Source organism: Leptidea sinapis, chromosome 41 (assembly GCF_905404315.1).
Source record: "Leptidea sinapis chromosome 41, ilLepSina1.1, whole genome shotgun sequence".
Taxonomy (NCBI): Eukaryota; Metazoa; Arthropoda; class Insecta; order Lepidoptera; family Pieridae; genus Leptidea; species Leptidea sinapis.
In genome coordinates, this window is record NC_066305.1 from 397,542 (window position 1) to 414,275 (window position 16,734).

Consider the following 16,734-nt stretch of genomic DNA (forward strand, 5'->3'; position numbering starts at 1 on the left):
ACTGAAGTGGCAGTGGGCAGGGCACATAGTTCGACGGACAGATGGCCGTTCATGGCTCCCACAAGATGGACCGACGATCTGGTCAAGATCGCCGGAATACGTTGGATGAGAGCAGGGCAGGACCGATTGTCGTGGAAATCGTTGGGTGAGGCCTTTGTCCAGCAGTGAACGTCTTCCGGCTAATCTTGATGACATGCGTAGGCTGATATTTATAAAGAGTAATTAGACTTTGCTCAGTCTCTAGTTACATAGAACATAGCTGAGAGTAAACTTATCCATAATCTTTGATTTCGTATTTATAGTCGTTTGATAGCTGAAATAATGCTGAGCATAAACTAAGACAGCCCAATGCAAAAATCAATTCGCATTTTATCACACTGAGCTAATAATCCAAATGTTTTGAGTTTTCTTTAGTGTTAATTCCGCCAATCTTTTAACAATTCGACACGTGTTTCGCCAAACTTTGGCACGAGACTGAATTAAATGAGCCGGAAACCGCTCTTTCAGTGTCGTGCCAGAGTTTGGCGAGTCAACATGTCCTGCGGATGCCTCGTGTAGAGGCGGAACACGTGTCGAATTGTTAAAGGACAAATATTGGCGGAATTAACACTTAGAAAAACTCAAAACATTTGGATAATTATGGATTTCCGCAAAGTAACGCCTACTTCAATAAATTTTCTAACACTGAGCTAAGTTTTACGTCAGTAAAATCTGAGCAAAGTCTATGTACGCTATAGATTTCAACCGTAAATTACAGAAGAATTGTTTTATTGTTATAGAAGAGAACAAACGATTATGGGTCACCTAATGTTGAGTGATAACCGCCGCCCGCCCATTCTCCTGCAACCACGCGCTCTTTTTGAAGGTACTCAGGTTGTATCGTCCTGGAAACACCGCACAAGGAAGCCCGTTCCACAGTTTGGTTATACGTTAAAGAAAGTTTAAATGGTTGTTAAATAATTACAAGAAAGCGTTGTGTTTTTGTTAGACATTACAATAAGTGCAAAAACAAATACATAAATGAATTTAATGATAAAAAAACTACGTTTAAAAAAACAGACTTCAAAAACTGAAAAGTATCAAATAACTAAAAATTTAATCTAATACACCTAATATGCAAACCTTTATTATTAATTAAATATTATTATTAATACGTGCTACCTATTAATAGGTTTTAAGTCGGTCGGTAATCAAACGGAATGAAAACTCCTAAAAACGCCGTACACAAAATCAATTATATCACCCACGTAGACAAAAATTTTCATAAAACGAAAACTACTCGGGGGGAAACTATGTAAAATCTTTATGGCCAAATGGCGTCTATTCCGCATCGAACTAAAGAAGAATTACGTAAATCGGATCATAAATCTCAGAGTAATCGGTGTACCTACATAAAAAAATACCGATCGAATTGAGAACCTCCTCCTTTTTGAAGTCGGTTAGTAAAATTATTATTATTTAAACTAAAGTTCATCAAGTATAATTACAAGTAACAACAATTATTATAGTAGCCGGTACAGTAATAAATGATATTACGTAGCTACTGTCAGCGTTGGTATTGAAGAAAAATATTTCCACATGCCCCGTTCGTATTACGACACCAAACAGTTCTGTCCGCAATTTTGCTCTGTATTTGCAACATGATAAGATCCATCTTTGCAAGAAGTTGATTTATAATAGATCTTATATCTTTAAACGAGCAATTCTTGTATAAATATATAGAATCTTAATCTCGGAAACGGCTCCAACGATTTTCATCAAATTTACTATACAGGGGATTTGGGGGCGATAAATCAGTTCTAGGTTCTAGGTTTAAATTTAAAAAAAATGTAGTTTTATCTGTGTTTTAATGAGAAACAGCTACAATAGCATTAGAACACAATGGTAAATTTCGCCACTCTATACAAGACTATAACATTGGGTGATCCGGAAAGCAGAAGACCCCGGTTTGAATCCAGATGTCCTATTAGTTTTAAAAATCCGAGCAAGGCTCGGTCGTCCGGGTATTACTGTTACAAAGTGTTTTCAAACATTTTATCAAATGCACGTCGGGTTTTAAATCTTACGTACAATTTTACATGTGACTTGATCATACACGACCTTTCAACACTTCATCGCAAATGCGGAATAGGCATTTTGCAAAATTGATTTCTTTTGAATTCTTTTTGATGTCATTTCTAATATACTAGATACTACTACCACTTCGGAAACAAATGGCGCTCTGTGAGAGAAGAATCGGCGCAAGATACTCTCCCAGCATTCTTATTTTTTGCGCTCTTTTCAATAAAAATATACAATAATGTACAGTCATTTCTATCGCTATAAAACAATCATAATCTAGTCCCAGGCTGTCCGATCACTTAGATATTCAGCTGTGGAGTAGTAATATACTGCCCGGTCCAAGTATAACCCCTTATTCATAATGGTCCGCTTACTTTAAACAGCCGCTTAGGAGTGTTTTTTCTCATTCTGACTTAGGTTAATATAAGAAGACAGAGTGAGAATTAGCAATGGTTTAAGTTAGCAGACTATTATGAATAAGGGTTTAAAGCTTTACAATGAAGTTGAGATCTATAGAACGTATTTAGAATTTACTCAGACTTAAGCTAAGTAAAACTTACCTCAGTGTAAGCTTAGCATAATCTTTAATTTCATTTTTATAGTCATTTGATAGCTGAAATTATGTGGAGTTTAAACTTAGACAGCCCAGTACAAAAATAAAGTTCGTGTTTTATCACACTCAGCTAAGTATTACATAAGTAAAGTCTGAGCATAGTCTAAGTACGCTCTATAGATCTCAGCCTGGGATCGCACCGAACAAACAAACACAATAAATAGAAGTTTCTAGAGAAGTCACTTTATCTCTTCGATTCAAGATTTAGTCAAGTCATATACTTAGCAAAACTCTTTAAAAAAAACTTCGTAATCATAAAAAATATTTCCATATGGACGACCAATTTCAATAATTTCACACAGTCATTGCAATACGAAGAAATATGGTCATTTGTAAGTGTTTTTTTTTCACATTTGTAATCCGCTTACAAAATGTTCTAACAAAATCTTCGTGGTGCCAAACTTTCTACGAAGTTTTTAAAATTACCTTGCTTCTGTTATTTCAACTTTTAAGCAACGCAGTTTCTAAAATAAAAGTAGTTACTGCTTATAACATGGGCTGTCATCCGATAAGGCAAAAAAATATGAAATAGTCAAGTACAGAAGGGGCAAGATCAATTAAAGAAATAGGGTCTCTGGGGCTATACAATAAGGTGCAATTTAGATTGCACAGCGCTATATTTTTACTCACGTAGAAGTTGCCTCTCTTTCTATCGCGTGACCCTTACCTCTTCTGACGACAGTTTATACTTTAAAGGGTTGTCTGTAGTCGTTGTAAGCCCACTAAATACACACGACAACGACTTTAAAATAGAAAGAGGAGAGAGAGTTATCGCATTTGTTTTCTGTATAATGAAGTCTGTCAGGAGGTGGCATATTCAATCCATCAGCTCCTAGGTTCAGATTTCAGCACACTTCTGCTATATAAATAGCGGATTATAGGCCTGTGGACTGTGGGGTTGAATTTGGTTCATCTATAGGGTAATAATTATTGTTTTTTGTTATACATTAACCCCCTTATTCATAATGGTCCGCTTACTTTAAACAGCCGCTTAGGAGTGTTTTTTCTCATTCTGACTTAGGTCAATAGAAGAAGACAGAGTGAGAATTAGCAATGCTTTAAGTTAGCAGACTATTATGAATAAGGGGGTAACTCTAGAACACATTTAAAAGCCCACGTGCCTAACATTAACGTATATTTCTGATTTATACAATATTTTAGAGTGTATCCTGTTAAGTTAACCTACAAAAAAAGGATAAAGGTCGGCCTGACAAACACAGGACACAATAAAGAATGTAAAGGAATAAGGAAACTGTAGGCAAGTCCTATTCATGAAATGCCCATTGCGCATACAACACCGACCACAATTATTAACAAACAACACAATAATATATAATCGTTCGTAATTAATAATTCATAATATATTGTGTGTTGCAAATGATATTACATTTAACTACAGCTGCTCAAAGACCGATTATTGTACAAATTATAAAATTCTGTTTGCTTTGTAGAATTATATAACAAGGCGGTAAACGAACGGTCAGCTCAGTTGGTTAGAGCTCCGGCACGGAACGCCGGAGGTCGTGGGTTCGAATCCCGCATCGTTCATATTTTTTTTTTCAAATTTTATTTGTGTATTAATCCTAGAAGTGAGGGTTATCACTTTAAAAAATAAACATAACATATTGTACAGATTATTGTGTGTAATATAATATCTATAGGTCATATAAATCGTGTATAATTCGTACAACTTTAAGTTTCAAAAATTATAGACTTTTATTCATCAATAGTATTGCGTTCTATTACATTTTATTTTAGCTTTTACAGAAAGTTTTTCTCTAATCTTCATACTCTTTGTTAGACATTTTTAAAGAGAACATACACAATGATTACATTATATAATTAAATTTAGTAATTTGTAATACAATTTATTTTATGTTAGTTTGCTCTTCTTCTACGTGTAACGTTTATCATCTCCACTATTCTCACCCTCTTCAGTGCTCGCAATGTGATTAACGGCAGTTCCCAATATACTATCTACAGATAGAGATAAATTACTACCTTCTACTGTCAGTAATTAGCTGTCAATAATCTGAAGCTGTCCCAATATACCCGATGAGTCATTCTTATCGCCTTATATTGGGACGCGTGAATTGCAATATCCATACAAACTTCTACCGCTGGTAAGCTATACGTCGCCCCATTGACAGACAGCGTGTACGGATAAGGTGAGTTATCGTCGATAAGTTTATTGGGACAGTAAAGTCAACGATACTTACGATTTTTATCTCAAATAAGAGATAGACTGAATATTGGGAACGGCCGTAAGACGAAACATTAGCTGAGACCTTAGATTAAGGATTGGTCTCCGATACCGCAGGCGTAGTAGCAAAGCAACTAATACTACGCCCAAGTGGGCGTACTCGAGCCAGTCTCGAACAATGTGTGACGTTGACGTGCCAAATATTCTGTTAAAGTTTGCTAATAATTGAAACTAAAATAATAGGTTGCGTAGTAAAACCTTGTAAAAATAATACTGATCATATACCTATCATCAGTATGTACTTTGTATTGTATTAATTACAAAAAAAAAAAACACGAAGCGTATGTAACAAAATTTGAAAGTTCCCATTGAGTGCCAAGATGTCTTGCACACAAGGCGTTGCAAGTTACCTTAATAAAAAAGCTATTGTTCTTAGGTAGTGCGGTAACTAGTTGGAGTGCAGCGGGGACCAATCCTTATTCTAAGGCTGAGACCTATTCAGATATAAGAATTCTAAAACATCTACGTGCTAACGCGAGCGAGACTATCATCAGTGAGATAAGGACAACCGTAGTTCCGACTAAAAACGTAGGTTAAAAGTTCTAAAATCAGAGTTTCGTTCTCGCCAATTTAATCATCCAAAAATTAACTAATTTTGGAAGCTGAATACTGTATTATACAGATTGCAAGTAATAAAAAGAAGTTCATCTTGTTTACATTTTATAATATGCTCTACCACTATGAAATGAACTAATCAAGTTTCTATCCATCTAAGATAGGCCATAGGCCCAGAACCATATCGGCAGGCTAAGCTGCTCCTAGGCAACTATCAACGTAAGCGCGCCAAACAATGCATAAGCAGACTAAGACAACTAAGAACCCTCACGGTGTTCTTCTCAGGCCACTGCAAGCTGAACGGGGCACCCAGTTAGAATGGGTCTCAGAGAATCAAACCTGTGCAGATGCTGCTGTGAAGCCGCTGAAAACCCCATGCACATACTTCTAGAATGCTAAGCCATTGCCAGAATCAGGCTGGCGTGTCTTAAAATACCCTCACTTATAGCAGAGGAAATGCCCTGCATGGACCCTCTGAGGATCCTACTATTCTTAAGTTTACGCGAATTATGTACGAATTTTTTATGAAATTATTATTTTACGGTGTAAATATATAAAATTAAATTAAAAATATTTTTTAATACACATACATACCGTGTATTAACGTAGGTATAATAAAAATAACACAATAAGTAATTATTTTCAACTTAGATTAACTGTTGTCATTGAACTGGCTAAACGCATAGCAACCGGTTGCCCTTAATTCTCAACAATTGTTGAAACCATAATAATTATTACTAGCCCAAGGACTAAACTGTTTTTTCGTTCGTTGGTTAATTTTTGTAGCGAAGCTTTTATACGTATTTTTTTAATCTTTGACTCCTGTCGTTGCAACAAATTACTAGTGCAGAGTAAAATAAAGTCTGCGATAAACTATAAAATATATATGTGTCTCTCTTATTTACATGGGATCTATTCAAATTCAAATATTTTTATTCAAAATTGGATGTGACATCACTTATTGAATGTCAAAAAACTACCACCCATTCCAAAATGAATGCCTCAGACCTGAGAAGAATGGGCGCAACAAACTCAGCGGGCTTTTTTTTCATCGAATAAATATGTTTACAAAGTAATATTGTACAATTAAACTTATTATTTAATAGCCTGAGGGCGGTCACTCCATTCCCAATCTGTGGTATCATTAAGAAAGTCATTTATGTTATAGTAACCTTTACCACACAAACGTTTTTTAACAATTCTTTTGAATAAAGTAATACTTATGTTTTGAACATTTTCTGGGATCTTTTTGTAAAAGCATATACATCGCCCCACAAAAGATTTACTAACTCGACTTAGCCGAGTAGTATATATCTGTTAGACCTTTCTTAATCGAAAAAATAGTTAAAGAGTTTTTCGCAGGAAATGAGGCAAGTGCCTTAAACTGTGGCATGTATGAGAAACTGTCAAATATAAATAAATCTTATGAAGAATTCATTTGAAATGTTTAAAGAGTTTACAGTATAAAGAGTTAAAAGTATAATTATTAAATAAATAATAAAATATAATTGGGGCTTGTGAAAAATGAATAAATTTAAATCTTTAAAGAGTACAATGAATGATTATTTCAAGTTACAACAGATCTACATTTTTCTTGTTAGACTGCAAGACCAGACTATTGTCCAACCAAATTCAAATATAAAAATACTTAATATGTTCACATGTCTACGATTGAAACTAGAGATATTTTTTTCATACCGGGCACGATTTCTTTCAAGAGGTTCAATTTAATATAAACCAGTATAAACCGGTTATTTTTGGATTTTTCCGGTTCATTACAAAGCTAAGCATTTACAACTATGAGAAGAAAGCGATTGTATGAAATGTGCAGTCATTGATTAGTTGAAAGATGACGTCTATAAGCTTGTAAAAAACGGAGATAGCCAAAATCCACAACATTTTATGCAACTGTTCGCTTTCAAACATAGCCGGATTATACTTCGTCGCCAATCGCCATAGATACTGTAATTACTACTATTTCAAACTAATGTCAAATGACTGCACGTTTCATACGAAACTAAATTTAAATTTTTACTTAAGCAGTCTCGCCTCTTATTACGTAGTATTTACATCCTCTCTGGGTAGACATTTCATGAGGTTTGCTAAACGAAATCCAATGAAAACCTGTTTGTTCGTTTCAATATGATTGATATGACTACATTGTACTATCGACAAAATTTAATCATGAGTCATGATTCATGATCATGACCCACCTTAAGGTCATTTTTAGTCATAAAAACAAGTAGGTATAAACTCGCTTGAACACACAATTAACTAACTGATATCATTTTATTAAAAAAAATATTGAAGTATACTTTGCGGAAATCCATAATTATCCAAATGATTTGAGTTTTCTTTAGTGTTAATTCCGCCAATATTTGTCTTTAAACAATTCGACACGTGTTTCGCCTCTACACGAGGCATCCTCAGGACGTGTTGTCTCGACAAACTGAAGACTCAGACTGAAGTCTCGTGCCAGATTGGATCATTTTATTAGACACTCATACACCAATTGTCATACAATCTTTTTCGTGCAAATATACACCGAACTGTTTTATGATTTAAAAAGAAATTATCAGCAAATAATTGTTCATGAATCAATTTTGTCGATACGTTAGAAAATCAAGTAGTCATGTAGAAAATCTTACTTTATATGATGAAATGTTTCCTATCTCACATTTTTTTTTTTTGGAAACGGAGAATAAACGAGCGTACGGGTCACCTGGTGTTAAGTGATCACCGCCGCCCACATTCTCTTGCAACACCAGAGGAATAGGAGCGTTTAAAGAAGGTGTACGCGCTTTTTTTGAAGGTACCAATCTAATTTTCTAATTATCAGAATCAGAAATCTAATTTTTTTTTTGAAATTTCCTACATATCTTAGAGTACTGATTGACGCCCGTCTTAGTTTCAAGATGTCATGTTCAAAGCGTAACAGGTAGCTAATCTGTCACGACAAATGCCAAATGTCGGGAAGCAAAAACAGAAAAGGCGACTGTAGTTGTCCTCTGTAGCTACATCTGTGCTAATGTGTGGCACCCCTATCTAGTCAAATGCATTTACGAATCCGAAATCTATCCGTAAAGCTGCATCTGTGTACAGACTAAGTGCATTGCGGATCAACTTATCGTGCTTAACTATTAATTGTATCAAGTACTTTTACTTTTTTTTGTAAAATTATACTGTATAGCTAAGTTTCTAACGATTGTGAACTATTTTTTCTTTTATTAATTTAACTCTGTTAGTAGACTTAATTTAGCAATTGTACAAACCTCAGTGGTTTTTATTGCTTTGAAACCGCAATGTAAAATTTGTTTTTTATTAATAAAAATAAAAAAAATATATAAAAACTGAGCTATTTTTATAACATGACCTTATACTAGGAAAATACAGTTTTAGGTAAAGAAATCAACCCTAATGTCGTCAGAGGAGGTAAGAGTCTAGCTATAGAAAGAGAGGCAACTTCTGTTGTGCGATCTGAATTACACCTTATTGTATGAACACAAGAGTCCCTATTACTTTAATTGATTTTGCGGAGTGAGGCTTCCGTACAAGTACTATTATATATGTATATTATTGGTCCTTAGTATTTAAAATATTAAACCAGTTATTGCTAATGCACACATTGACAAAATTAGTCAGGCATTATCGGGCTGTCAGATCATCTATAGGCTATATATATATATATCTTTGGGTGCTTTTAAGGATATTATCAAAATAACCTTTCTACTCATATCTGTTCATTAAATATTTATAACTATTGATGCCAACCATACACTTTTTTTTACAATAAAATCATTTTTTCTTACACTATTTTTAATTCAAATTTATTATGATTTATTTTCTATTTTTTAGTGGGATTTTCTATAAAAGTGTATTTTTTTAGTTTTTTTCAACTATTTTTTTTTGAATATTAAAGACATTAACGCGATAGTTGAGTGATTTGAATGGTTTTTCGCAATAAGTTAGTAAACTATCTCTTTAATAAAATATATAAACAAAACTTATACATTTTATATGAATAATGGACGAATATAAACCAATCAAAATCTCTTTATTATTATTATTATGGTTGGTTTATTCGGACGTATAATGTTTCTCGCTTATATTTGCAAGGCTGCTTGACATTCGGATAACTTCAGAATTATCATTGTATTGACAGTGTTGTCAACGATATAGTCAAAATTTTGCTTAATCTTGGTTTATTCTCAGGTATAACAGTATCACCTAATACCTCGCTTGCTAAATGAGCAGCCCTTCATTGAGCGGCAAAATTTAAATACTAAAAACATTAATTACGGACTAAAAGATTATCTATTAAGAAAAACTACATAGCAGCTAAGATAATTAGAAACTTCTAAGTTATATTTATTCGTTTTTATGTATTTAAAAATATTTTCACTGTTGTTAATTTATGTAATAACTTAACTTTTTAATCCTATCTTGTATTTGTTTCACTATTTAATTAAATTTAATGTAATATTCAAACAGGATTTACACTGGTAAAATGTATAATAAATGGCTCATCAGAAATTGTTTTCGATCTATTGTGCCTGCATTTTATTGAATAAATAAATCATTCATCATTCATTTAGCTATAGAATTGGTTGTTAACCTTTGTGGTTTAATTAGATGCTAACTTGACCTAGTTTTTATATCCGTATATGTAATATGATAAATAAATAATAATAATAAAAAAAAATGTAGGGCCGTAAGAATTTTTGTCATTACATAAATAATTACGACACGGTGGCGACCCGTTTGCCGCATTTTCTCAAATAGGCGTCTCACGATTCTCAACGAAGTACCCAGTTAACTATTGTATGCACAGTTATTCTGTCGCTGAAGCCATTTATACCGGTTTAGGTGAGTCGAACTGAAGTTCCGTAATACATCAAAAAAATCTGTATTGTGTAAAATATAGATATCAATGAAAACGACTCTTTTTGGAGGCATACACACACTTACACGAATAAACATATCGGGATGAGACTATGACCATTTTGTTACGAAATTTTCTTAGATGGCGCTAGGTTAAGATTTTTTTCGATAACATTGTATTATTTAATTTTGTATGCGTGTTTTTGAGCTAAAAGGCTGAAGTTAAATATAACCCTATTTTATAAATTTTAATTTTAAAACGGCAATAACTTTCCTCATAAAGAATCATTGACTTTCAATTAATCGAACTCGGAATTTCGAAGTAATTCTCTATCATAGATAGAAGATATAGATAGAAGTAATCAATAATCTTAGTTTCAAGAAGCATGTTGAAAGCGTAACAGGTAGCTAATCTGTCACGACTAATGCCAAATGTCGGGGAGCGAAAACAGAAAAGGCGACTGTAGCTGTCCTCTGTAGCTACAGTGCTAATGTGTGGCACCCCTATCTAGTCAAATGCATTTACGAATCAGAAATCTATCCGTAAAGCTGCATCTGTGTGCAGACTAAGTGCATTGCGGGTAGCAAGTACGTTACGGACTGTCTCTCAGGACGAAGTGTGTATCATTGCTGGTACGTTACCACTACAAATACTAGCCGAACAACGAAGGTCTCTTTACTACCTCAGAAGAGATAGCTCCCACCTGACTCCAACCGTACTGAGGAGTAAGGAAAGAAAAAGGAGCCTGGGTCATTGGCAGGCACACTGGGACGCCTCAAGCAAAGGGAGATGGACTCATCTGCTCATACCAGAAATAGAAGTATGGTTAAACCACAAACACAGAGAAGCTGGGTACATCGGTTTAAGTATGACGATTCACCGGAATGCCCAACATGCACTGGGACCAATGAAAACGCGGAGCACGTATTCTTTACATGTCCACGATTCGGAGCTGCCCGAAGTAAATGGGAAAAGGCGATAAAAAGCACAACCAGGATTCAGCCAGATAATATTATAACCGTATATTATCTGGCTGAATCCCAGGCTTCCAACAGTATTGTTGGAAGCCTGGGATGCTACAACGGCTGTGCAACTGAAGTGCTAGAGGAGCTACTCACTCTAGAGAGAGAAAGAGCCCAAATAAGGCAAGCGTCAAGTGGAAGTAGCTGCTAACACCTAAGTATTTCCCCGTGGAGAAATGCTTGACGGCACAACGAGAGAACAGAAGTCGGTGACAGCCAAGGTAGGTTTGTAACTACATACATAGTTATAGGTGAGATGTGCTTTAGTCGCACGCGCGACGCGAGGAAGCGAGAGCGGGGCTGCGGCGGGCGGACACCGATTCCAAAAATAACAAAAATCGTAACTAGAATTAATTACATTGTATAAGAATACACAATTTTTTTTTCTTTCTGTTGCATATTATATCTATTGTTTTGAAAGTGTTTTTGAAGTCGGTTGTTTTTTTGTTATTTTTTTTTAATTAATTCGTTGAAAGCATTTAATATTACCATGGTTAATGTTTTTTCTGGGTAACAGATTAAAGTAACGGTTTAATTTTTAACACTCTAGGCAATAGCATCGCAGTTACCGTTGCACGTGTCTTTGCGGTATAAAATATACCAGTCATCCTCTTGGTATTTTTGTTTAAATAGAATACTTTTTAAAGGATTACAAACGCGTGTAATAATATTTTTTTGTTGTCATTGTAACAATTGGACGTTTTTTCTTCAAATGAAGCAAGAATAGCAATTCTTAATAGATGACAGTGATAGCGACATAATATGTGGAATAGTAGAAATTGTAAATAACGATTCAGCATGATAGTAAAAATATATTATTTAACTACGGTACTTAAATAAAGAAATCTAATACAAAAATACGAATAACTATTTATTTTTGATTGATTTCTATAGAAATCGAATAACAACTACAAGTACTACTACCTAAAACAGATACGATAGACAGATATGTAATATAGACATTTACATAAATATGCATATACGAATGTATTCGATATTCATAATAATACCGAATACATGCATGACGTTTAAAAAAAATATCCGTTTTCGTACGAGAAAGTGGAATGGAATCAAAGACTTTTTTGCACACTGTACTTGCACAAACGACATTTGAACCAGGACGTGTCATGTTGATTCGCCCGAGTTCGCACCCCGGAACTTGCTCAGTAGGCAATGTATGATAAAAAAAATATCAATTTAAATCACATTTTTATTTGAAATACTTGTTATTTATCAAAATTTAAAACAACAAATTATCGATCCAAATTTAAAAATATATGACCAAAAACCATATTATTTCATTTTTTTTGAGATTTTTTTTTATAAAAATACCATAAAAATAAAAACGTTATGAATAGTATCGGTACTACACAGCTTGGTATAAAAGTATCCACGCCCTGTAATATAACATAACATCGGCTACTGCAAAGGCACAGGGATCATCTGAACAGCTTGCTGATTATTTTATAAACATAACCGTTTTCTTAGCAATCCAAAAATGCATTACAACTAGGAATAAGTTTCAAAGTAACTGAAAAAAAGATATCACAAAAGAATCAGGCAGAAATCGTATTCGACCTAACCTTAAAATCGGTGGTTGCAAATGCAGAAAACAAACTTGCTAGTTTGCTGAGTTTTTTATTTCTTAATCTGCCGGTTAGTTAGTTAGACATAAAAAACGTGAAGACGTGCCATTGGCTACGAGGCAAAACATGATATAACAGCAAGACGGATGTCGCGCACATTTTGGTGTCAATAATAGGCGATGGTTCGATATCTATTTTCCTTATCGTTGGATAGGGCGATGAGGACCCATTCAGTGGCCTGCGAAGGATCCGCACTCAACGCCGCTTGATGTCTAAAGTCTGGGGTCATATGAAATCCCTAGTTTACGACATCTCGCCTGTGCCACCAAATTATAAACGCAGCAAATGCGATGCGGAATAATTTGATTATTTCAGTAGTTAAGTCACAACTCATAAAAAAGAAGGCGACTTTGCGTACGCAATAGGGGAATTCACTTACAGCCGTACTCATATTCGGAATACTTATATATCTACTTAGAGCAAGAACTTTAATTAGGCTAAATTACAAAATTTCATAATTGTTTTTACTTATTCGATGCCTAGGGGCCACATAAAATCTCTAGTTCAGAACGTATCACCTGTGTCATCCACAGAACAACTCAAAATAATTTGTAACGGAGCAAATGCGACGCGGAATAATTGACTACTTAGGTGGTTAAGTCACAACTGAGAAAATGGATGCGACTATGCGAACGCAATAGGAGAAATTACTTGGCGCAAGAACTTTAATTAAGCTTAATTACAAAATGGCTGAACTGTTATTGCTACTAAACTGTTACTTGTTTTATTTAAATTTGTATTTTTTGTTTAAAAATTAAAAGATTAAAAGAATTTCCTTTGTGATGATTTTTTTTCAGACCTTTAAAGTAAGTAAATCTGCCAGCCAAGTTTCATAACGTTTTTTTTTACTAAAATGCCTTAAAAACAAAACTTATTTCGTCCCACGTTTTTAAATTTGGACCGAATTGTTGTTTATAATATTGATAAATGACCAGTGCTTAATCATTTTTATAAATCAGAATCAGAGAATTGATAAATACATTTAAGTTATTTTGAAAAAAGCGCAAAAACAAGATAACTCAAAAATGGTACACTTTTTCATAATGCTTAGGGGGGGTTAAAACATCACAAATTGTCATACCCAATTACCTCTTAACAGGAATATATCCTACAGTATGGAGTAAACCAAATTAAACAAGTAAAGATTGTGCATAAATTAAAGGAATTGGTGCATGAAAGCATCAATTCCTTTGATGATGGTAAGAGAGAGGATGAAATAAAATACTATTCTATTTGATACTATTTGATCAATAAAGTAGTATTGATGAAAATTATTTTTCTTTTCATCAGTTTAAAGCATTTATCAAAACATTATTACCTACCTTATTAGTATTACCTAGTCCAATACAGCCTTTATTTAGGCATGATAAGTATAGGACAAACGCTAGAAAGTACTAATGACATCAGCTTTTCTTTAGCTTCGTTTGAAAATAAAATATATATAATATATACCGAGTGGGATGTATATCTAGTTCTGTAATGCATAGAGCTTCTTATTCCATTAAAGCTCAATTAAAATTAAAAGCAATTAAACTTTATTCAATTAGCCTTCAAATAAGCCATTTCAAATCTTCACTATAAGCATTTCTTTAAAATTATGTACCAAATCTACCTTATGTTCAAAAAAAGTAGAGCTCATGAGAAGAACATATAAGAAACTCAACGGCAACTCTTTGCAATCAATAGAGTATTTTAATTGTAATTTGTTTTGTTTATTACAGCCCAATGAGTGTAATCAACAATTATATGACAAATATATGAATCATGTTCAATGTTAAGTGTTTGAAATATTAAATATTGATGTTGCTCAGGTGATCACTTCAAGTGAACCATACACTTGCTGTCCTCCTCAAAAAAAAATTATAAATATTTTATCAACATAATAGTACCACAATGATTAGTATCTAATGCATAATCAATGCTCTAAATAAATACATACCCTCATTAAATAATAATGATTGAGATAACCTCAGTGTCAAAGAACATTCAAAAAGGTCAATCAACCGAGTAGGCATGTATCAGAAATTCAGAAAGGTTAGTTTAACATCATAATTAAAACCAACAATAATTCTTTAATATATAATTTTTGAGATATAATGGCAATATGATTTTAAACTGTTATTAAGCCTCAATTTGGTCAAGGTACACTAAAAAATACATAATACTACACTAGACATATTTTTATTGTACCTACACTAAAAATGGGGTTTTTAAATATATTATTTATAATAAAAATCATTTAATTTTATAATAGCTAAATAGGACAAAGGATGTAAGAGTCTATACAAAAAAAAATGATTCAAAGAAATTTTAAGTTGTGCAATCCATTACACTTTTTTCATTCTAGGTACTTGAAATGAAAAAATAGTACATGCTTATCAAAGGAACTTCATTATTTTAAAATTAAACATTCCCTTAGTTGAACTTATTAGGTAATAAATATGATCAATTCAGAATTATAATAATGTAAGAAGTATCTACCTTTTTTAATGTATTCAGATGCCAGTCACATGTTATATGTCACATGACATTAATACAATAAATACGTCAATTAAAAAATAAAATCAACAATACCTAACTTAACTATAAATTATTTACCTATATAAATTATAAAAGCTACACCTTCATTTTATCATTACATAATCGTGAACGAAATCGTACATACAGAAAATCTTACCTTTGCTAACATTATCAGTAACACTTTTACTGCTTACATTGCTACTAATTGTGCTCTTTTTCACATTTGAAGAAAGTTTTGAAGCATTAGTATTATTCACTTCACTACCAAGAGCCATAACAACACGAGGAACAAATACGACACGGAATTACCGTGACCAGCACGGCTACAAGCTGACAATTCCAGTCTCAGCTGAAAAAGCACATGCTTTACTGAGTAACCAGTGAGCAGGTAATATGATAGAACAACTGAAAGTTGAAACTTCAGAATTCAGATACAATGACTATGACAACTCATAGCTAATCATAGATAATACAAAGAGAATTTAAACACTCTTTCAAATAGAGAAAATTATGCATCTAACTATTAGATACTAACAAGGTAGTTAATATTATGGGTGCTTATACCTAAACGTACTAACTTTTGTTGCCTATTCTTCAGTTCACAAAAAAAAACCACAGCTATTTCAACCGATCATTTCCTTTTAAATCAGCTCTTTACATACTTCAATCAGCTTTTAGAGACTGAGCATTTGGCGATTTAATAAAACAACTGCTTGACTGTGAGGAATATGTGGAAGATATATGGAAGATATGATTTATTAAAAAGTTACACGATATATATACAAAATCCTTAAAACTAGTTACCCAATTACAATCGTTACTTAAAAAATATTTACAAGTTCAGAAAATACACACCAATACTAGAGCTTACTTTTGAACCAATAGTAAAACGTTTCATTCAATAAGATTTGAGAATAATATTATGTTAATTAGTTTTAGAGCGTGATAGAACATATCACGCTCTAAAACTAATTCTATCGCAGTTTGTGTAAACTCGCGTCGAAACTCGATCATACGATGTCAATGAGCATTCCGCACCTACGGCTGTTGCTCATTGATTAAAATTGCATGAAAAGCGATCGACCCCCGAGTCCCGATGCTTCATTCGAGGACGCTCGGCCTTGCTGTGCGGTTGTGTAACGCGGAGCATATGACTGATCACGTGAGTATAT

The 16,734-nt window shown here is 33.5% G+C and overlaps 1 protein-coding gene across 2 annotated transcripts in view; it reads right to left on the minus strand.

Annotated features, from left to right (window-relative positions):
• The window catches only part of LOC126976489 (clustered mitochondria protein homolog), a 57,725-nt gene extending 41,772 nt beyond the window's left edge, over nt 1–15,953 (minus strand). For both annotated transcript variants that reach the window (XM_050824844.1, XM_050824841.1), the window contains exon 1: nt 15,720–15,953. In XM_050824844.1, coding sequence (XP_050680801.1) covers nt 15,720–15,837 — 118 coding nt within the window. In that variant the 5' untranslated portion in view covers nt 15,838–15,953. The remainder of the gene's footprint in view (nt 1–15,719) is intronic.
• Nucleotides 15,954–16,734: the final 781 nt, after the last annotated feature.